Consider the following 22,098-nt stretch of genomic DNA (forward strand, 5'->3'; position numbering starts at 1 on the left):
TAACCTAACCTAACCTAACCTAACTTATCCTAACCTAACCTAACCTAACCTGACCTAACTTATCCTAACCTAACCTAACCTAACCTAGCCTAACCTAACCTAACCTAACCTGACCTAACTTATCCTAACCTAACCTAACCTAACCTAACTTATCCTAACCTAACCTAACCTAACCTAACACCTTCAAACACCTCCGAATACTCCCAAAACACTACTGATTACTACCAAAATCACCACTGAATACTACCAAATCACCGTCAAAATCACCAGAAACTAAGTTTATCATCACCATCCAACATCCTTTTTATAGAATGAATATTCTTACCGCATTTTATGTCACCTTCAAACACCTCCGAATACTCCCAAAACACTACTGATTACTACCAAATCACCGTCAAAATCACCAGAAACTAAGTTTAACATCACCATCCAACATCCTTTTTATAGAATGAATATTCTTACCGCATTTTATGTTGCACATCGCATTTCCTCTTCCACATCATCCCTAAACATCCTTCCTTATTCATTCCGTATATCTCCTAGAGTTGTTTTAACCCCCGACGGGACCATCATGACATTAGGAGCCAGAGCAACCATCACCACTCCAACACCACCTACTACACTCTGGCTCCTGCGTCGTGATGGGCCCCCGTCGGGGGTTAAAACAACTCTAGGAGATATACGGAATGAATAAGGAAGGATGTTTAGGGATGATGTGGAAGAGGAAATGCGATATGCAGCATAAAATGCGGTAAGTATATTCATTCTATAAAAAGGATGTTGGATGGTGATGTTAAACTTAGTTTCTGGTGATTTTGACGGTGATTTGGTAGTAATCAGTAGTGTTTTGGGAGTATTCGGAGGTGTTTGAAGGTGACATAAAATGCGGTAAGAATATTCATTCTATAAAAAGGATGTTGGATGGTGATGATAAACTTAGTTTCTGGTGATTTTGACGGTGATTTGGTAGTATTCAGTGGTGATTTTGGTAGTAATCAGTAGTGTTTTGGGAGTATTCGGAGGTGTTTGAAGGTGTTAGGTTAGGTTAGGTTAGGTTAGGATAAGTTAGGTTAGGTTAGGTTAGGTTAGGATAAGTTAGGTCAGGTTAGGTTAGGTTAGGTTAGGCTAGGTTAGGTTAGGTTAGGTTAGGATAAGTTAGGTCAGGTTAGGTTAGGTTAGGTTAGGATAAGTTAGGTTAGGTTAGGTTAGGTTAGGATAGGTTAGGTTAGGTTAGGTGATTTGGTAGTAATCAGTAGTGTTTTGGGGAGTATTCGGAGGTGTTTGATGGTGTTAGGTTAGGTTAGGTTAGGATAAGTTAGGTTAGGTTAGGATAAGTTAGGTTAGGTTGGGTAATGTTAGGTTCGGTTCGGTTAGGTTAGGTTAGGTGATTTGGTAGTAATCAGTAGTGTTTTGGGGAGTATTCGGAGGTGTTTGATGGTGTTAGGTTAGGTTGGGTTAGGTTAGGATAGGTTAGGTTGGGCTAGGTTAGGTTGGGTAATGTTAGGTTAGGTTCGGTTAGGCTAGGAAAGGTTAGGTTAGGTTGGGTTCTTGGTTATAGTGATTTGAGGGGATTTCTATAAAAAGGAAGTTGGATGGTGATGTTAAACTTAGTTTCTGGTGATTTTGACGGTGATTTGGTAGTATTCAGTGGTGATTTGGTAGTAATCAGTAGTGTTTTGGGGAGTATTCGGAGGTGTTTGATGGTGTTAGGTTAGGTTAGGTTAGGTTAGGATAGGTTCGGTTAGGTTAGGTTAGGCTAGGTTAGGTTAGGTTAGGTTAGGTTCGGTTAGGTTAGGTTAGGTAAGGTTAGGTTAGGTTCGGTTAGGTTAGGTTAGGTTAGGTTGGGTTAGGTTAGGAAAGGTTAGGTTAGGTTGGGTTCTTGGATATAGTGATTTGAGGGGATTTCTATAAAAAGGAAGTTGGATGGTGATGTTAAACTTAGTTTCTGGTGATTTTGACGGTGATTTGGTAGTATTCAGTGGTGATTTGGTAGTAATCAGTAGTGTTTTGGGGAGTATTCGGAGGTGTTTGATGGTGTTTGGTTAGGTTAGGTTAGGTTAGGTTAGGATAGGTTAGGTTAGGCTAGGTTAGGTGAGGTTAGGTTAGGTTAGGTTAAGTTAGGTTAGGTTAGGTTCGGTTAGGTTATGTTAGGATAAGTTAGGTTAGGGTATGTTAGGTTAGGTTAGGTTAGGATAGGTTAGGTTCGGTTAGGTTAGGTTAGGTTAGGTTAAGATAGGTTAGGTTAGGTTAGGTTAAGTTAGGTTAGGTTAGGTTAGGTTAGGTTAGGTTAGGTTAGGTTAGGTTAGGTTAGGTTAGGTTAGGTTAGGCTAGGTTAGGTTAGGCTAGGATAGGTTAGGTTAGGTTCGGTTAGGTGAGTTGATTCAGGTGTGATTTTTCTACCTTGGGTGTGAAACGCATTACATGCCATCTGTCTGACCTGTGTTGACGCAGGTGTGATTTTCTACCTTGGGTGTGAATCGCATTACACAGTGGCGTCGGGGGAAGGGGCGGCCCATATAAGCTTAATGAGTCTCTCAGAGCGAGGAAAGTGTTTCTATTCGGAAATCGAGTAAATATTTCTACCATGGGTGTGTTTACCAACAAGAAAATAATGTTCGATTTTACGATAAAGTTTTCAAAACTAATTTGGAAATATCCAAAAATGGAGTCGTTCAAAGTAATTCTGGAGTACTCTAATGTATTTTGGAAGTGTTCCAATATATTTTAGGTTAGGTTAGGTTAGGTTAGGTTAGGTTAGGTTAGGATAGGTTAGGTAAGGTTAGGTTAGGTTAGGTTAGGTTAGGATAGGTTAGGTTAGGTTAGGTTAGGTTAGGTAATGTTAGGTTAGGTTAGGTTAGGTTAGGTTAGGTTAGGTTAGGTTAGGTTAGGTTAGGTTAGGTTAGGTTAGGTTAGGTTAGGTTAGGTTAGGTTAGGTAAGGTTAGGTTAGGGTAGGTTAGGATAGGTTAGGTAAGGTTAGGTAAGGTTAGGTTAGGTTAGGTTAGGATAGGTTAGGTTAGGTAAGGTTGGGTTAGGTTAGGTTAGGTTAGGTTAGGTTAGGTTAGGTTAGGTTAGGTTAGGTTAGGTTAGGTTAGGTTAGGTTAGGTTAGGTTAGGTTAGGTAAGGTTAGGTAAGGTTAGGTTAGGTTAGGTTAAGTTAGGTTGGGTTAAGGTTAGGGTAGGTTAGGTAGGTTAGGTTAGGATAGGTTAGGTGTGTGTGTGTGTGTGTGTGTGTGTGTGTGTGTGTGTGTGTGTGTGTGTGTGTGTGTGTGTGTGTGTGTGTGTTAGGTGGTCATAGAGTTTTGTGAATATCTTGATTATAGTGATTTTAGTGGATTTGAGATGCATTTGTGGATGTGAAATGTGATTTTTGTGTGTGTTCTGAAGAGGTGTGTTGGGAGATGGGTGTGATGGCGAGGGATATGGGGAGGGTTGTAATTAGAAATATGGGGAGATTTTACTGAAAATAAAAGGTAATGTGTGAATATTTTAAAAAGAAATTATAGAAATGAAAAGTTATGATATATTGGAAAAGAATGGAGGGTGTTGAAACATGTCGCAATAGTTGGGTAGTTGATGCGAGTATAATATTAATTTATGTGGATACAAGGAGATGGGTATGGAGAGGATTTTATTAGAATTTTAGTACTGTAGGGAGGAATGTGTATTACTTTTAAGATTCAGTAAAAAGAAGGGGGGGGGGAAAAATGTGAATAAATTGGTAATTGATGAGGGTTGTGGGTAATGTAGTCGAATTAGAGATACCGAAAAAGATGATATAAGTGGGTTGTTTTTGTGACTTTTTCTGATGTACTGTGTCCCCTTATTAACTTTAATGAACTAAAAGGGTTAAAACGAGAAAAAAAATTGTGGGATGTGGGTGATGTGGGGTGTTGTGACTTTTCTGATGAAATTAGTTGAAACGAGAAAAAATTGTGGGTGAAGTGGGTTGTGGGTGTTGTGCCTTTTTCTGATGAAATTAGTTAAAACGAGAAAAAATTGTGGGTTGTGGGGTGTTGTGGGTTGTGGGTGTTGTGGGTGTTGTGGGTTGTTGTTGTTGTGACTTTCTGATGAAATTAGCTAAAACGAGAAAAAATTGTGGGTTGTGGGTGTTGTGGGTTTGTGGGTTGTTGTTGTTGTGACTTTCTGATGAAATTAGATAAAACGAGAAAAAATTGTGGGTGTTGAGGGGTGTGTGTGTGCTTGTGTGTTAGGTGTCATAGAGTTTTTTTGTGAAAATCTTGGTTACAGTGATGACATTAGTTAAAACGAGTAAAATTTGTTGGTAATTGATGAGGGTAGTGTAGTCGAATTAGAGTTACCGAAAAAAAGATGATATAAGTGGGTTGTGATGAAATTAGTTTAAAAACGATATTCAAAGGTGTTTTGAAGGTGTTCAAGGGTGTTTATGTGAGTATTCAAATGATTTATGAGAGTGTTTTGGGGATGTTCAAAGTAAAGTGTTTGAGTTAGTTTTTGTGACTTTTTTTCTGATGTATTGTGTCCCCTTAATAACTTTAATGAACTAAAAGGGTAAAAACGAGAAAATGCCTAGTCTGGAGACTGAGGGATGAGTTGTAATTTAATGAAATGTGTAAGTGCAGATAAATTAGAGATGTCAAATCTTATTTGGGAGTACTCAAATAGTGTTTTGGAAATGTTCAAAGGTGTTCAAAGGTGTTTTGAGTGTGTTCAAATGTTGTTTTTTGAAGGTGATCAAGGGTGTTTTGAAGGTGTTCAAGGGTGTTTTGAAGGTGTTCAAAGGTGTTTTGAGGTTATTCAAAGGTGTTTTGAGTGTGTTCAAATGTTGTTTTTTGAAGGTGATCAAGGGTGTTTTGATTGAATTCAGCGTGTTTTAGTAGTATTCAGTGGTGTAATTGGGAGTACTCAAATAGTGTTTTGGAAATGTTCAAAGGTGTTCAAAGGTGTTTTGAGTGTGTTCAAATGTTGTTTTTTGAAGGTGTTCAAAGGTGTTTTGAAGGTGTTGAAGGGTGTTTTGATTGAATTCAGCGGTGTTTTAGTAGTATTCAGTGGTGTAATTGGGAGTACTCAAATTGTGTTTTTTGGAAGTGTTTCAGTGTTGATTGAAAATGATCAAAGGTGTTTTTGAAGGTGTTTAAGAGTGTTTTGAAGGTGTTCAAGGGTGTTTGAAGGTGTTGAAGGGTGTTTTGATTGAATTCAGCGGTGTTTTAGTAGTATTCAGTGGTGTAATTGGGAGTACTCAAATTGTGTTTTTGGAAGTGTTTCAGTGTTGATTGAAAATGTTCAAAGGTGTTTTTGAAGGTGTTCAAGAGTGTTTTGAAGGTGTTCAAAGGTGTTTATGTGAGTATTCAAATGATTTATGATAGTGTTTTGGTGATGTTCAAAGTAAAAGTGTTTGAGTTAGTTTTTGTGACTTTTTTTCTGATGTATTGTGTCCCCTTAATAACTTTAATGAACTAAAAGGGTAAAAACGAGAAAATGCCTAGTCTGGAGACTGAGGGATGAGTTGTAATTTAATGAAATGTGTAAGTGCAGATAAATTAGAGATGTCAAATCTTATTTGGGAGTACTCAAATAGTGTTTTGGAAGTGTTTCAGTGTTGTTTGGAAATGTTCAAAGGTGTTTATGTGAGTATTCAAATGATTTATGAGAGTGTTTTGAAGGTGTTCTGAGAGTATTCAGAGGTGATTTTGGGGGTGTTCGAATGATGTTTTTGGAGTATTTCAGTGTTGTTTGGAAATGTATAAAGGTATTTTTGTGAGTATTCAAATGATTTATGAGAGTGTTTTGAAGATGTTCAAAGTAAAAGTGCGTATTTAACTTCGTAATATGTAAAATTGTGAGTAGTGAATTTAACGAAAGTGGATGTAAGCGATGTGGTGACTTTCTGATGTACTGTGTCCCCTTATTAACTTTAATGAACTAAAAGGGTTAAAACGAGAAAAAATTGGGGTTAAGAGTGAAAATGTTTTCCCTATGATGTAGGTACTATATCCCCTTATTAACTTTAATGAACTAAAAGGATCGACAAGATTCAGCCTGTGTGCGCGGTCATCACGTGACGTCACTACTATGTCCCCTTATTAACTTTAATGAACTAAAAGGGTCGACAAGATTCAGCTTGTATGTGTGACGTCACTGACCGCCGAGTAAACACCCTTCTTAGTTCATTTGACTTGTTTAGACCTGTAGTAAGCATGCTTACCCCCAGAGGGGGGAATCCAAAAACTTGGTAATATTGAGAAATTTTGGGGGTTGGGGGGTGAAAGTCGGAGGGGGAATTTCGAAAACCCCATAGGGGGGAATCCAAAAAACTTGATCCGAGGAGATGGAGTCATGGTATTATCGAGAAAATTTGGGGTGAAAGGAGGGGTACCCAAAAATTTGATCCAAGGAATTGGAGAAATTCAAAACCCTTGATCCAAGGAGATGGAGACTTTGATTTCGAGAAAAATTTGATCCGAGGAATTGGAGACTTTGATTTCGAGAAATTTTTGGGGTTGGGGGTGAAAGTGGGAGGGGGTAATCCAAGGAGATCATAAGAATTTCGAAAACCCCATAGGGGGGATCCAAAAAAAACTTGATCCGAGGAGATGGAGACTTTGATTTCGAGAAATTTTGGGATGGAGGTGAAAGTGAGAGGGGGAACCTCAAAAATTTGATCCGAGGAGATGGAGAGCACAAGAAAATGAAATTCAAAAAAAATTCGAAAAAAATCGGAAAAAAATTCGAGGCGCGGGGGCGATCCGGACGACGCTGCAGAAGGCGCAGCAGAAGGCGCGGGCGGGGGTCGCGAAGGGCGCGGGCGGGCGCGCGGGCGGGCGCGCGGGCGAGCGCGCGGCTCGACGGGGGGTCGCGAAGCGGGGTCGCGAAGGGGGGTCGTGGGCGGGGGTAATGGTTGGGGGGGTCAAGGGTGAGGTAGTCTCGAGGGCGAGGTCAAGGTCAAACCGGAAGTAACACCTAGGTGTGAAAAGGGGATGCCTCAGAAGAAGGTCCTAGACCGGAAGGGTGCGCTCAGTGGAAGGCCTAAACCGGAAGGGTGCGCTCAGTGGAAGAGAGAGAGAGAGAGAGAGAGAGAGAGAGAATGTTGTACATAGAAAAGAATAATAAAATTAGCACCCACCAACACCATCATCGTATTGCATTTAAATACAAATGTTTATAAGTATTTATATATTAACTAACAATGGCTATATTATGCGAGTAAACTTTCTGTGAAACGTAATACATGTTCACTTTTTTTATAATTTTTTAATAGTATAAGGATGAACCTGTAAAGTTATTAACTTCCTTAACTTGGCGCTGTTATATTTCTCAAATTTAAAAGCTGCAGTTTCATTTTTGAATCACTAAGCTTGTTTTTTCTGTGTAAAGTGTGTGTTAAGTACTATGTATCTGTGTATATATTGTATTATACCATTAATTAGTATTATTTTGATTATTAGTAGTAATAGTAGTAGTAGTAGCAGCAGTAGTAGTAGTAATAGCTGTAGCAGTATTATTATTAGTAGTAGTAGTAGTAGTAGTAGCAGTAGTATTAAAAGTACTAGCAGTATCAGTAGTAGTAATAGTAGTAGCAGTAGTAGCAGTAGTATTGCCATAATTATTGTCATAATTATTATTAACATTTCCACAAAATAAAGCCTCGGGATTTATTTTTAATTTACTTAAGTACTACTTTATTTCAACTCTTAAACCAAAGATTTGAGCATTAATTTCTTACCTAACTCAATGAAGACGATTAATCTCTCATAAGTGTAAAATAATTTTGCCCTTTGTACACTGTTAGTACTGTACTTTGTGACACTGGTGAAATACACTACAATTCTTCCATTATTATTATTATTCCTTTCCCTACTTCTACAGGGTTGGGAAGGGGGGAGGATGTAAATGTTAAGAAATGTTAGGAGAGTAAAGTAGGATGTAGACAGAACCACAATACAACACATTTCAGTGTCACATAAGTAAAATGTTATGTGAGGAATACAAGTTACAGTATCGTGGCTGCAACACTACATAGTCAACCTCTAACTGGAGATGAAACTTGACGTTTTGGTCATTCCTAAAGCATTATTATACCAAGAAACACTACAGTGGTCCTCAGTGGACTGAAACATCATTTCTAAACGTTACACGAAATTTAAGGGCCGTTTTTCTTCACATCTTTCCCAGAAGTTCTTGCTTCTTTTACAGGAATATGTTGTCCAAGATTTAACGCTTAACAGTACAAAAAAAATATTATAGGATAAGATCTAATGAACTTTATAAATCTATACATCGTAGATTATATTTATATGATGTTTATTTTAACCATTATATGAAACCATTTGCAATAATATTTAGTATATACAGCTAGAACTGTATTTTGCTCATTTTTTACTAATAAAAAGTGCGATTATTTAATATAAAACAAAAGTACCCAAACAATAAATGACAGAATTACGCACTATAATTAAGAAACAGCAATGTGCAACTACTAAAATATCTAGAGCAAACTTAGCCCCCAGAGCGTCAACTTACCTCGAGGCTCAACAGTGACTTCAAGTGCATTGCCGAGTATAGGAAGTGCCTTCGGTCCTGGGATCTGCTCTATCAGCCAAATCTGTTTAAATAAAATAATAAGAGAACAGAAACATAAAATTTATAATACAGGTACGTTAATTCAACGCTTGAAGAATTTTTGTGTAAAAATGATGAGAGAAGACCACAGATAGACATTTCGTGTTGAGGTTTTGTGCCGCATTAACTGTGATAAGTTACACAAGATGCCAAGACACGCATTAAATCGTCAATAAATAACAAATATAGGCACAATACCGTGGCTGGATCAATACATAAATAATCTGCACATAGAAGAGAGGAGCTTATGATGACGTTTCGGTCCGACTTGGACCATTTACAAAGTCACACTAACAAAAAGGAGAAGAGGGAGTATATATAGGCCAGCAGACAGGGACGGGACAAGAGAGGTAGTGGTGGAGGTAGTAGTAGTAGTAGTAGTAGTAGTAGTAGTAGTAGTAGTAGTAGTAGTAGTAGTAGTAGTAGTAGTAGCAGTAGTAGTAGTAGTAGTAGTAGTAGTGGTGGTGGTGGTGGTGTCAGTCAAATGCTACGAAAGAGGAGCACTGCAAGGGAGCTAGGGCCCACAGAGGGTAAAAACAAGCTAGGGGCCCACAGAGGGTAAATAAAAAACACAAAGGGAAAAATAATAAAGAACAAATGCCCAAGGCAGCAGGAAGAAAATCCAAAGGAGACAGAGGAAAAGAGAAGAGGGAGAAAGGGAGAAAAGAATCAGGTTATGTCAGTGGTGTTCTGAAGTTTGGAGCATTTTACAATGTAATGGGAAAGAAAGGCATCAACAGAGACAAAGCCAGGACTAAGATTCATACAAGGAAAGTTGTGCATAAGGGAGGATTCAACCAGACGGCGACTCTGAAAGTTAGAAGTAGGGTAGACAGTTTTAGTAGAAGACCAGTCAATAGGATGACTGTGATCTCTGACATGACAAAAAAGAGCATTGTTGGTGTCGGCAAGCCTAACACTATTTTTCTGCTCCCTGAGTCTGTCAGAAAGAGATCGGCCAGTTTCTCCAAAGTTCTGAAGAGGACAAGAGGAACAAGAAATAGAGTAGACACTATGAGAATCTATAGTGGGAGGAGAGGTATGAACTAGATTAGTACAAAGAGTGTTAGTCTATGGGCTCTCCTCTATCTCCTCTTCTTGCTAATCTTTACATGAAATACTTCGAGACTGTTCTTCTTCCTTCTATTCTTGTGCGCCCTTCACTCAGGCTCTGCTTTGTAGATGACATCTTTGCTCTTTGGCCTCATGACTCTCGTCTCTTCCAACCATTTTTTGATGCCCTTAATAATCTTGCCCCTTCCATTAAGCATAAAGGTGAATGGGAATCTAATTCCCTGCTTCCTTTCCTTGATGTTCATGTCCACCACTCAGATACAGGTTTTGCCTTGTCCGTGTACCGCAGGCCTATGCACAGTGGCATGTACATTCACTACTTTTCTTATCATGTTCCTTCTGTCAAAAAAAAGCGTTCTTATCTCTCTCTTTCTCCGTGCTCTTGACATTTGTGATCCTCAGTTCCTTCAATCAGAAATTTCCTCTTTTCATAATTCATTTTCCCGTCTTAGCTACCCTTCCCATTTCATAGACTCTGCCCTCTCACATGCTAAATGGAGTTTCTTCTCTCCTAAACCTTTAACTCATGGGAACTGAGAACTTGCACTAGAATAGTGCGAAGAGTGTTAGTCTGGCGAAAAGTCAGTTTGATGTCTAAGGAACGGAGAGAGTTGTTGAGATTAGAAAGACCGGAAATGTAGGGACATTTCCGGTCTTTCTAATCTCAACAACTCTCTCCGTTCCTTAGTTAACAAACTAACTTTTCGCCAGTCTAACACTTTTCGCACTAATCTAGTTCTTACCGCTCCTCCCTCTATAGATTCTCCTGGTGTCTGCTCTATTTCTTGTTCCTCATGTCCTCTCCAGTACTTTGGAGAAACCGGCCGATCTCTTTCTGACAGATTTAGGGAGCACAAAAGTAGTGTTAGGCTTGCCGACACCAGCAATGCTCTTTTATGTCATGTCAGAGATCACAGTCATCCTATTGGCTGGTCTTCTACTAGTAATGTCTACCCTAATTCTAACATTCAGAGTCGCCGTCTGGTTGAATCTTCCCTTATACGCAACTTTCCTTGTATGAATCTTAGTCCTGACTTTGTCTCTGTTGATGACTTTCATTCCCATTACATTGTAAAATGCTCCGTGGCTTAACCTGATTCTTTTTTTCCACTTATCCCTCTTCCCCTTTCCTCTTTCCTCTTTCTCCTTTGGGTTTTCTTTCTGCTGCCTTGGGTATTTGTCCTTTATTATAGGTAGTAGGTTGGTAGACAGCAACCACCCAGGGAAGTACTACCCTCCTGCCAGATGACTGTGAAACAAAAACCTGTAACTGTTTTGCATGATGGTAGGATTGCTGGTTTCTTTTTCTGTCTCATAAACACGCTAGATAACAGGGATATCTTGCTACTCCTACTTACACTTTGGTCACACTTCACAGACACGCACATGCATATATATATATACATACATCTAGGTTTTTCTCCTTTTTCTAAATAGCTCTTGTTCTTTTTTATTTCTTCTATTGTCCATGGGGAAGTGGAAAAGAATCTTTCCTCCGTAAGCCATGCGTGTCGTATGAGGCGACTAAAATGCCGGGAGCAATGGGCTAGTAACCCCTTCTCCTGTATACATTTACTAAAAAAGAGAAGAAGAAAAACTTTATAAAACTGGGATGCTTAAATGTGCGTGGATGTAGTGCGGATGACAAGAAACAGATGATTGCTGATGTTATGAATGAAAAGAAGTTGGATGTCCTGGCTCTAAGCGAAACAAAGCTGAAGGGGGTAGGAGAGTTTCAGTGGGGGGAAATAAATGGGATTAAATCTGGAGTATCTGAGAGAGTTAGAGCAAAGGAAGGGGTAGCAGTAATGTTAAATGATCAGTTATGGAACGAGAAAAGAGAATATGAATGTGTAAATTCAAGAATTATGTGGATTAAAGTAAAGGTTGGATGCGAGAAGTGGGTCATAATAAGCGTGTATGCACCTGGAGAAGAGAGGAATGCAGAGGAGAGAGAGAGATTTTGGGAGATGTTTAGTGAATGTATAGGAGCCTTTGAACCAAGTGAGAGAGTAATTGTGGTAGGGGACCTGAATGCTAAAGTAGGAGAAACTTTTAGAGAGGGTGTGGTAGGTAAGTTTGGGGTGCCAGGTGTAAATGATAATGGGAGCCCTTTGATTGAACTTTGTATAGAAAGGGGTTTAGTTATAGGTAATACATATTTTAAGAAAAAGAGGATAAATAAGTATACACGATATGATGTAGGGCGAAATGACAGTAGTTTGTTGGATTATGTATTGGTAGATAAAAGACTGTTGAGTAGACTTCAGGATGTACATGTTTATAGAGGGGCCACAGATATATCAGATCACTTTCTAGTTGTAGCTACACTGAGAGTAAAAGGTAGATGGGATACAAGGAGAATAGAAGCATCAGGGAAGAGAGAGGTGAAGGTTTATAAACTAAAAGAGGAGGCAGTTAGGGTAAGATATAAGCAGCTATTGGAGGATAGATGGGCTAATGAGAGCATAGGCAATGGGGTCGAAGAGGTATGGGGTAGGTTTAAAAATGTAGTGTTAGAGTGTTCAGCAGAAGTTTGTGGTTACAGGAAAGTGGGTGCAGGAGGGAAGAGGAGCGATTGGTGGAATGATGATGTAAAGAGAGTAGTAAGGGAGAAAAAGTTAGCATATGAGAAGTTTTTACAAAGTAGAAGTGATGCAAGGAGGGAAGAGTATATGGAGAAAAAGAGAGAGGTTAAGAGAGTGGTGAAGCAATGTAAAAAGAGAGCAAATGAGAGAGTGGGTGAGATGTTATCAACAAATTTTGTTGAAAATAAGAAAAAGTTTTGGAGTGAGATTAACAAGTTAAGAAAGCCTAGAGAACAAATGGATTTGTCAGTTAAAAATAGGAGAGGAGAGTTATTAAATGGAGAGTTAGAGGTATTGGGAAGATGGAGGGAATATTTTGAGGAATTGTTAAATGTTGATGAAGATAGGGAAGCTGTGATTTCGTGTATAGGGCAAGGAGGAATAACATCTTGTAGGAGTGAGGAAGAGCCAGTTGTGAGTGTGGGGGAAGTTCGTGAGGCAGTAGGTAAAATGAAAGGGGGTAAGGCAGCCGGGATTGATGGGATAAAGATAGAAATGTTAAAAGCAGGTGGGGATATAGTTTTGGAGTGGTTGGTGCAATTATTTAATAAATGTATGGAAGAGGGTAAGGTACCTAGTGATTGGCAGAGAGCATGCATAGTTCCTTTGTATAAAGGCAAAGGGGATAAAAGAGAGTGCAAAAATTATAGGGGGATAAGTCTGTTGAGTGTACCTGGTAAAGTGTATGGTAGAGTTATAATTGAAAGAATTAAGAGTAAGACGGAGAATAGGATAGCAGATGAACAAGGAGGCTTTAGGAAAGGTAGGGGGTGTGTGGACCAGGTGTTTACAGTGAAACATATAAGTGAACAGTATTTAGATAAGGCTAAAGAGGTCTTTGTGGCATTTATGGATTTGGAAAAGGCGTATGACAGGGTGGATAGGGGGGCAATGTGGCAGATGTTGCAAGTGTATGGTGTAGGAGGTAGGTTACTGAAAGCAGTGAAGAGTTTTTACGAGGATAGTGAGGCTCAAGTTAGAGTATGTAGGAAAGAGGGAAATTTTTTCCCAGTAAAAGTAGGCCTTAGACAAGGATGTGTGATGTCACCGTGGTTGTTTAATATATTTATAGATGGGGTTGTAAGAGAAGTAAATGCGAGGGTCTTGGCAAGAGGCGTGGAGTTAAAAGATAAAGAATCACACACAAAGTGGGAGTTGTCACAACTGCTCTTTGCTGATGACACTGTGCTTTTGGGAGATTCTGAAGAGAAGCTGCAGAGATTGGTGGATGAATTTGGTAGGGTGTGCAAAAGAAGAAAATTAAAGGTGAATACCGGAAAGAGTAAGGTTATGAGGATAACAAAAAGATTAGGTGATGAAAGATTGAATATCAGATTGGAGGGAGAGAGTATGGAGGAGGTGAACGTATTCAGATATTTGGGAGTGGACGTGTCAGCGGATGGGTCTATGAAAGATGAGGTGAATCATAGAATTGATGAGGGAAAAAGAGTGAGTGGTGCACTTAGGAGTCTGTGGAGACAAGGACAAAGTCCTTGGAGGCAAAGAGGGGAATGTATGAGAGTATAGTTTTACCAACGCTCTTATATGGGTGTGAAGCGTGGGTGATGAATGTTGCAGCGAGGAGAAGGCTGGAGGCAGTGGAGATGTCATGTCTGAGGGCAATGTGTGGTGTGAATATAATGCAGAGAATTCGTAGTTTGGAAGTTAGGAGGAGGTGCGGGATTACCAAAACTGTTATCCAGAGGGCTGAGGAAGGGTTGTTGAGGTGGTTCGGACATGTAGAGAGAATGGAGCGAAACAAAATGACTTCAAGAGTGTATCAGTCTGTAGTGGAAGGAAGGCGGGGTAGGGGTCGGCCTAGGAAAGGTTGGAGAGAGGGGGTAAAGGAGGTTTTGTGTGCGAGGGGCTTGGACTTCCAGCAGGCATGCGTGAGCGTGTTTGATAGGAGTGAATGGAGACAAATGGTTTTTAATACTTGACGTGCTGTTGGAGTGTGAGCAAAGTAACATTTATGAAGGGATTCAGGGAAACCGGCAGGCCGGACTTGAGTCCTGGAGATGGGAAGTACAGTGCCTGCACTCTGAAGGAGGGGTGTTAATGTTGCAGTTTGGAAACTGTAGTGTAAAGCACCCTTCTGGCAAGACAGTGATGGAGTGAATGATGGTGAAAGTTTTTCTTTTTCGGGCCACCCTGCTTTGGTGGGAATCGGCCAGTGTGATAATAAAAAAAAATATTATTTTCCCCCCTCTGTGTTCTTTTTTCTTACCCTCTGTGGGCCCCTACATTGTTTTTACCCCCTGTGGGCCCCTAGCTCCCTTGCAGTGTTCCTCTTCCTTAGTATTTGACTGACTCCACTACTATTACTACTACTACCTCCACCACTACCCCTCTTGCCCCATCCCTGTCTGCTGACCTATACATAATCCCTTCTTCTCTCCTTTCTGTTAGTGTGACTTTGTAAATGGTTCAAGTCGGACCGAAACGTCATCGTAAGCTCCTCTCTTCTATGTGCGGGTTATCTGTGTAACAAATCGTCACTGTGAAATGACTGAATCTCACAATTTAGTACTGAGAAACTGTTTACCTATATAACACTGAGATGTCCCCAGTCCACATAATTACTGCGTTTTATTTATTATCAGAATTAATATAACAGCATTTTGCGGCTAATCCTCCTTTATACAACGTTTGTTCTTATCAAACTTTGAAATATCACATTGTGTTGCTATCCTGATCTATGTGACATTTTCCAAAATTAAAACAATGACTGTTTTTGTTACAGTAAATGCGCTGTATTTAAAAATCTGCAGATACCTTCCGCTGCCTCCTGATGAGCCATGGCAGTACGATGGCGACGACTAATGTGAGTGTCGTGTAGGTGATGAGGTCTGGCAGGAACGACAACACATCATTCCTGAGCCAAGCCATGCTCCCTGGGGGACACAAAATACAGTAATACTTACAACACATGTCTCATATAATATGTAAGTCATGCTGTTATGTACAATTCCTCAATACTCTTCTTACAAAAAATGACAATATAGCTCAACCTCATTCATGATGAGAGAAAAATATGTCAGTGCCAGTTAAGAAATACAAATATACAAAGCTTGGTATGGAGGTTCAGATGTACAAGTCCAAGAAAAAAATTCCTCTGCTTTCTCTACTGGGCAGAAGTGACTTCTGGCAACCCAGACATATTAAACAGAGGAGCATAGACTATTTTCATGAATGAATTAACGAAGTTTGTAACGATGATGGTGATTGGTTGACAAAATTAATTGGCGGTACTTTCTATGTATCTACTTGTAGCATTTATCAATTATTTTACTATATAGATGTCGTGCCGAATAGGTAAAAGTTGCGATTTTGGATTAAATAGCAACGCTCTTCTTGTCGAATAAGGCAAGCGAAAATTTGTGTATGCAATAATTTCGCAAAAGTCATTCTGAATCTAACGAAAAAATATACTTCATGGTGTTTGTTAATTATTAAATTATTGTAAACTTACCTAAAATATATTTAGCTGCAAAAAGCTTAATTAAATTGCACTTCTTATAATAAGGTTAGGTAAGTTTTCTTTTGGTTCTTTTGATACAAAATTATTAATTTTTACATTAACATAAATGAAAAAAAAAATTAAACCTATATGAGAAATTTTTTGAAGGAAATTAATTTTAAATGAGTTCTTGCTAATTGACCAGTTAATTAACAAGAAATAAGATGGCAAGTTTCTTGTACTGGATTCCACTAACGACTTGATTGGATAATAAAATTATAAATCATTCACCCTCTATCCTGTACTCATCCTAATAACAATTTTGTAATTAACTTGTCAGATGAAACATTAGCTAAAACTTCAACCGCTGCTCTTAGTTTCGGTTTAAGTTTTGCAACTTGTTAAAATCTACTGATTTAGCCAGTGATGAAATTAATATACGTAAGAGGATGGGTTGTGGTTCCATGATGATACAAAATATTCCCAGTTGTCCTCTGATTTTTTTTAAATCTTATAAAAATCTTATTAATAATAACAATTTGCATATTACTCAAGCAGACAAAATAAATTCAGCTGTAATTTCAAAAGAAACTAAATGCCAAGGTAAAATAAATAATAATTATATAATTTCCTAGATGATACAGATATTTATGCCAAACTTAAAAACAATCCCTTTGACTCACTTAACAATAAATTTAACAAACAATAAAACGACTACTAAAAGGCAAAGATGAGGTAATTAAAAAATTCATAACCATCATTCTATCTTTACCATATATGGATGGATTAGTAAAAACACATAAACCAGGTAATCCAGCCAGACACATAATTAGCGCCATAGGTTCAGTTTCCTATAAATTATATAAATGGCTAGAAGATATGTTGAGCCCAATTGTTGGCAAAAATTTATAATTTTAATAGTTAAGTATAATATTGATTTAGCTGATAAATTAAGTACTATGACTGAATTAAATAATTACAGTATGGTTAAGTATGATGTCTCTTCTTTGTTTACAAAAGTCCCAGTGGATGATTTATTAAGTTTTTTTATCCGAAGAACTCGACAGTTACGATTTACCATTGCCAGTCGCTACAACCATCGAGCTAATTAAGCTTTGTATTGTTGATGCGAAGTTTCTGTTTAATGACGAGTTATACACTCCGAAGTTTGGTATGACAATGGGAAATCCTCTCTCACCTGTCCTTAACAATTTGTACATGGAATATTTTGAAATAGGACTGCTTAAGAATATCCTTCCCAGCTGAGATAAGTGATCCAGATATAAGAATATAGATATAAACCATTTCCTTGTTTTGAGTTTGAACAAAATAATTCATAGCCTATTTTAGATATTTTCATTATTATGGCAAACCATGATATTAAATTGAAACTATACATAAAACCAACAAATAACTGTTCTTATATGCACTGTTATTCTTCGCATATTCGTATTTTCATCCACGTTTTGAGAGCTTTGTACATTTTGCATCTCAGACTTCATAGATGAAGAAATATTGAAGATTTATGAAATATCCAGTGATCTAAAATAACCAAAATACTTTAATCGTAAGTCATTTAAAATATTAGAAATGCATTTTATGATTCAAAACTTGGTGAACCTCCATATTCATCCAAATATATGTTGGTTCTCCCTTACCATGAAATCCTTCTTGATATACCTTCTGTAATTAAGAATTTGAAAATCAGAAAATCATAAAGTTTATTATCAACAAAGTGGAAAAAGCCTTCAACTACGATTGCAATAAGATACGTATAACGTTAGAACTGGACAAGAGTTTAATGCTCTGGTTATTCATGTGAGAGATTTTAGTCAACCAATTGATTTTCAAAAGGCCGAGAAAGTTGCATCAAGTAAGAATATGGTTGAGAGAAATGTAAATGAATTAAGCTTCATAAAAATACAGCGTTGATTTTAATATGAATAATAATTTAGGATTATACAAACTAGATTCACTTGTAAGAAAATTTGGGAAGAATTTAAGTCATGCATAACAGGTCATTGAGACTTCCCATCTGCATCATATTAGGACGGATGTAATAACGTAGGTGGAGTAACATCTCAGCCTTATAAACCTTCCACTGTTTAATTATACGTACATCACCTTGCTAATGTGAGAAATTATGAAAGCACTTGGCTGTTTTCCATATATATGTCTGGAAAATCTCTCAACTACTGCCTCAGACAACTTGCTACTGGGGGATTTCAACTTGAGACACCTAAATGGAGGAGTGTAACAAATAATGTTTTAACAGAGATCACTCCAGGAGGCAGCTCAGATAAAAATTCACACGCACGTGAGCTATTAAATTTCTGAAACAAAATCACATTAAAAAAGCGAATAATAGAGCCTAAAAGACTAGAAAATACACTAGACCTCACCTTCACTAACAATGATCTGATACGTAATATAACCGTATCAAAGACCATACACTCAGATCACAATATAATATAGATACAGACAGTATGTACAGGGCTCCTGACCAGCAAAATGTGATCAGTTATGAGGGTGCCTTCACAAAATTCAACTTCAATAACAAAAATATACAATGGGAACAAGTCAATCATGTCCTAAATGAAACAAGCAGGGAAGATATCGTAAACAACACGGATTCGAACCTTTGCCTAAAAAAAAAAACTGCACTTTAGGTCTGCTCAAGACACTGTCAATTAAGAAAAGAAGAGAGAGATGCTCCCTATACAGGCAAAGGCGAGAACTTGCAGAGCTGCTGAGTGGCGCTATGATATTTGAAATACAAAGGGAGGCACTGATCAGAGAAATAACAAATATCGAACTTATGCTGAAGGAATTTTACAGGAGACATGAATCTCAGGAAGAACTTAAAGTCATCACTGAAATTGAAAGAAACCCAAAATACTTCTTCTCTTATGCCAAATCTAAGGCGAAAACAACATCTAGTACTGGACCCCTGCTTAGACGAAATGGGACCTACACAGATGACAGTAAAGAAATGAGTGAGATACTAAAGATCCAATATGATTCAATGTTCAGTGAGCCGTTAACCAGACTCAGGGTCGACAATCTAAATGATTTTCTGTGACCGAGACACAAAATTTCGTCATTTCATTAATCTCTGATATTATCCTTAAATCACAAGACTTCGAAAAGGCAATTAATGACATACTCATGCACTCTGCCCCAGGCCCGGACTCGTTGAACTCCTTGTTCGTCAAGAACTGCAAGAAGCACCTGTCATGTGCCTTCAGCATTCAACGGAGAGGAAGCATTTAACAGTCACTAAAAACAACTTATATAGCCCCACTGCAGTAAAGCAATTGCAAAGAACTTCAGACAGATAGCACTAACATCCCATATCATAAAAATCTTTGAAAGAGTTCTAAGAAGCAAGATCGCCAACCCCTCAGATACCTATCAGTTACAAAATCCAGGGCAACAAGGGATTAGTGAAGGTCACTCCTACCTGTCCCAGGTACTGGACCACTATGACAACGTCCTGGATGCTTTAGACGATAAATAATATGCAGCAGTAGTATACACAGGCTTTGCGAAAGCCTTTGTCAAGTGTGACCATGGTATAATACCACACAAAATACGTGACAAAGGAATAACAGCAAAAGTTCGAAGATGGATCTATAACTTATTAGCAAACAGAACACAAGAAACAATAGTAAATAGATTATAGTCAGGGGTGGCTACAGTGAAAAGGTCTGTTCCACAAAACAGTACTCACTCCCATCCTGTTCCTCATCCTCATGTCTGACATAAACATAAATGTAAGGCATAGCTCCGTGTCTTCTTTTGCGGATGCCACCCGAATTGCCATGACAGTGTCCTTCATCAATGACTGCAAGACCCCAAGCGGACATCAACCAAATCTTTAAATGGGCTACAGAAAACATTATGAAGTTCAATAAAGAGAAATTTCAAATACTCGGATAGGAAAAATGAACTAGTTTTACCATACACTGAGAATCTGGCTCGCCTGCGTGAGACATTTAAAAACACGGGGACAGTGAAACAAAGGCTGATTAAAAACACACTCTCCAACAAAGTTGGTGGGGTTTACTGGGTCCCATGTACTCAGTGTTCTCTCTCATATATCGATCAAACAGGTAAATTTCTGGAAACCAGAATTGCCCAGTCAGGACAGGGTAGGAGTCGAATGCTATCTTTAACCACGTTAGTGCATGTAATCACCCACTGGGTGGGATGCTGCCCAGATTATAGTACCAAACAGTTCTGTCATGGAAAGAAACATAATTGAATTTTCCCTCTTGACAGAGATCAGTGTTTGTGTATATTTCCCCTGCTCTTGCGAATTCCTTCCATATATAGGCTGATATATGAGATATATATATATAGCGCAAGCTACTCCAAGGTATTGGTCCAGTGTGGATAGATTGGTATGCGCACCTTGTTCCAAGGTTCGTATATATATATATATATATATATCTTGCGAATATATATATATATATATATAAGTCGGCTGTCTCCCACCGAGGCAGGGTGACTCAAAGAGAAAGAAAATACTTTCATCATTCAACACTTTCGCCTCACTCACACATAATCACTGTTTTTGCAGAGGTACCCAGAATACAACAGCTTAGAAGTATATACGTGTAAAAATACACAATATATCTCTCCAAACTGCCAATATATATATATATATCTTATATGTCTGGAGGAAATTTATAATTTTTAATACATTGTACCATTGTATTCATGTTTGTGTTTTCTGTAAATGTATTCTGTCTCTTAATAAATGTTCACATAGAATATCAAATATAGGGGATGGTAGGAGAAGAAAATATTCAAACAGCTCCGGGGAGAACCTTGAGTTTTCCCTGAGGTACGTTTATTGTCTTCTCTGAGGATGAGGGTCCCCAGTCCAGCTATAGAGGTGGTACTTCCCTATAATTGTAAATATATACATATATATAAATAAATATATATATATATATATATATATATATATATATATATATATATATATATATATATAAATAAACACTGATCTCTGGCTGAAGGAGACTCGAACCTACGAACCTTAGGACAAGGTATATATATATATATATATATATATATATATATATATATATATATATATATATATATATATATATATATATATATATATATATATATATACGTACTGGCTGATACCTATCTCCAATACACCAGGGAGGAAGGAGGGGCAGCCGCCAACTTCAGGGAGTCCCAAAAGTCTAGAAAATATGGAGAACTTGCCCAACATTATATGTTTATTCCCATAGGCTCAGAGACCCTTGGCTCATGGGGAAAGAATGCATTTAAATTCCTTAAGGAGCTGGGAAAAAGACTCATTAGGGTAACTAGGGATCCCAGGGCAGTTAGTTTTCTGTACCAGCGGCTGTGTGGCTGTTCAAAGGGGTAATGCCTGCTGTATTATGGGCACTCGCCCCAGCTCTGAAGGGTTGGATGAGATTTTCACCTTATAATCGGTGACACACACGTAACAACATGTCCTGTATATGCCACCTTCATATCAACAATGTATCTCTTAAATCTTCTGTACCATATTATGTAATAAAATATTCCTATTAGTAAAAAATAAATGAAAAGATGGGGTGTTAGGGGAAGTAGAATATTCAAACGGCTTCAGGAAGAAATCCAAATATTCTTCCTTGAAGCCTTTTTATCCACTTCTCCGAGGCTTTGGGTCCCACAATTTACACCAGAGGTGGACCCCATTTATATATATATATATATATATATATATATATATATATATATATATATATATATATATATATATATATATATATATATTATATATATATATTATATATATATATATATATATATATATATATATATATATATATATATATATATATATATATATATATATATATATATATATTATATATATATATATATATATATATATATATATATATATATATATATATATATATATATATATATATATATATATATATATATATATATATATATGTATATATATATACGAAATAAGATCACAGTAAAAGGGTGATTTCAGAATATGCAAAACAACCACTGTGAAAGAATAATGAAATTCCAAGCGCATTCGTGTCTACTCACATTATCAAGGAACATTATGTGAGTAGTCACAAAAACGCTTGGAATTTCATTATTCTTTCACAGTGGTTGAACACAGAAAAGTGTAAGGTGATGAGGGTATCAAATGATTTAAAGAAAAATTGGATATTAAATTGGGGAGGAGGAGTATTGAAGAAGTGAATGTTTTCAGATACTTGGGAGTTGATGTGTCAGCAGATGGATTTATGAAGGATGAGGTTAATCATAGAAATGATGAAGGAAAAAAAGCGAGTGGTGCGTAGAGGTATATGT

General features: G+C 37.7%; 1 protein-coding gene across 2 annotated transcripts in view; it reads right to left on the reverse strand.

Moving 5' to 3' along the window:
* LOC128695982 (cytochrome P450 4c3-like) overlaps nt 1–15,180 on the reverse strand; it is a 106,731-nt gene extending 91,551 nt beyond the window's left edge. For both annotated transcript variants that reach the window (XM_070093054.1, XM_070093055.1), the window contains exons 1-2: nt 15,036–15,180; nt 8,500–8,581 (exon numbers count right to left, since the gene is read on the reverse strand). In XM_070093054.1, the coding sequence (XP_069949155.1) occupies nt 8,500–8,581; nt 15,036–15,149 (196 nt within the window). In that variant the 5' untranslated portion in view covers nt 15,150–15,180. The remainder of the gene's footprint in view (nt 1–8,499; nt 8,582–15,035) is intronic.
* Between the last annotated feature and the right edge of the window lie 6,918 nt (nt 15,181–22,098).

Source organism: Cherax quadricarinatus, chromosome 41, assembly GCF_038502225.1.
Source record: "Cherax quadricarinatus isolate ZL_2023a chromosome 41, ASM3850222v1, whole genome shotgun sequence".
NCBI lineage: Eukaryota > Metazoa > Arthropoda > Malacostraca > Decapoda > Parastacidae > Cherax > Cherax quadricarinatus.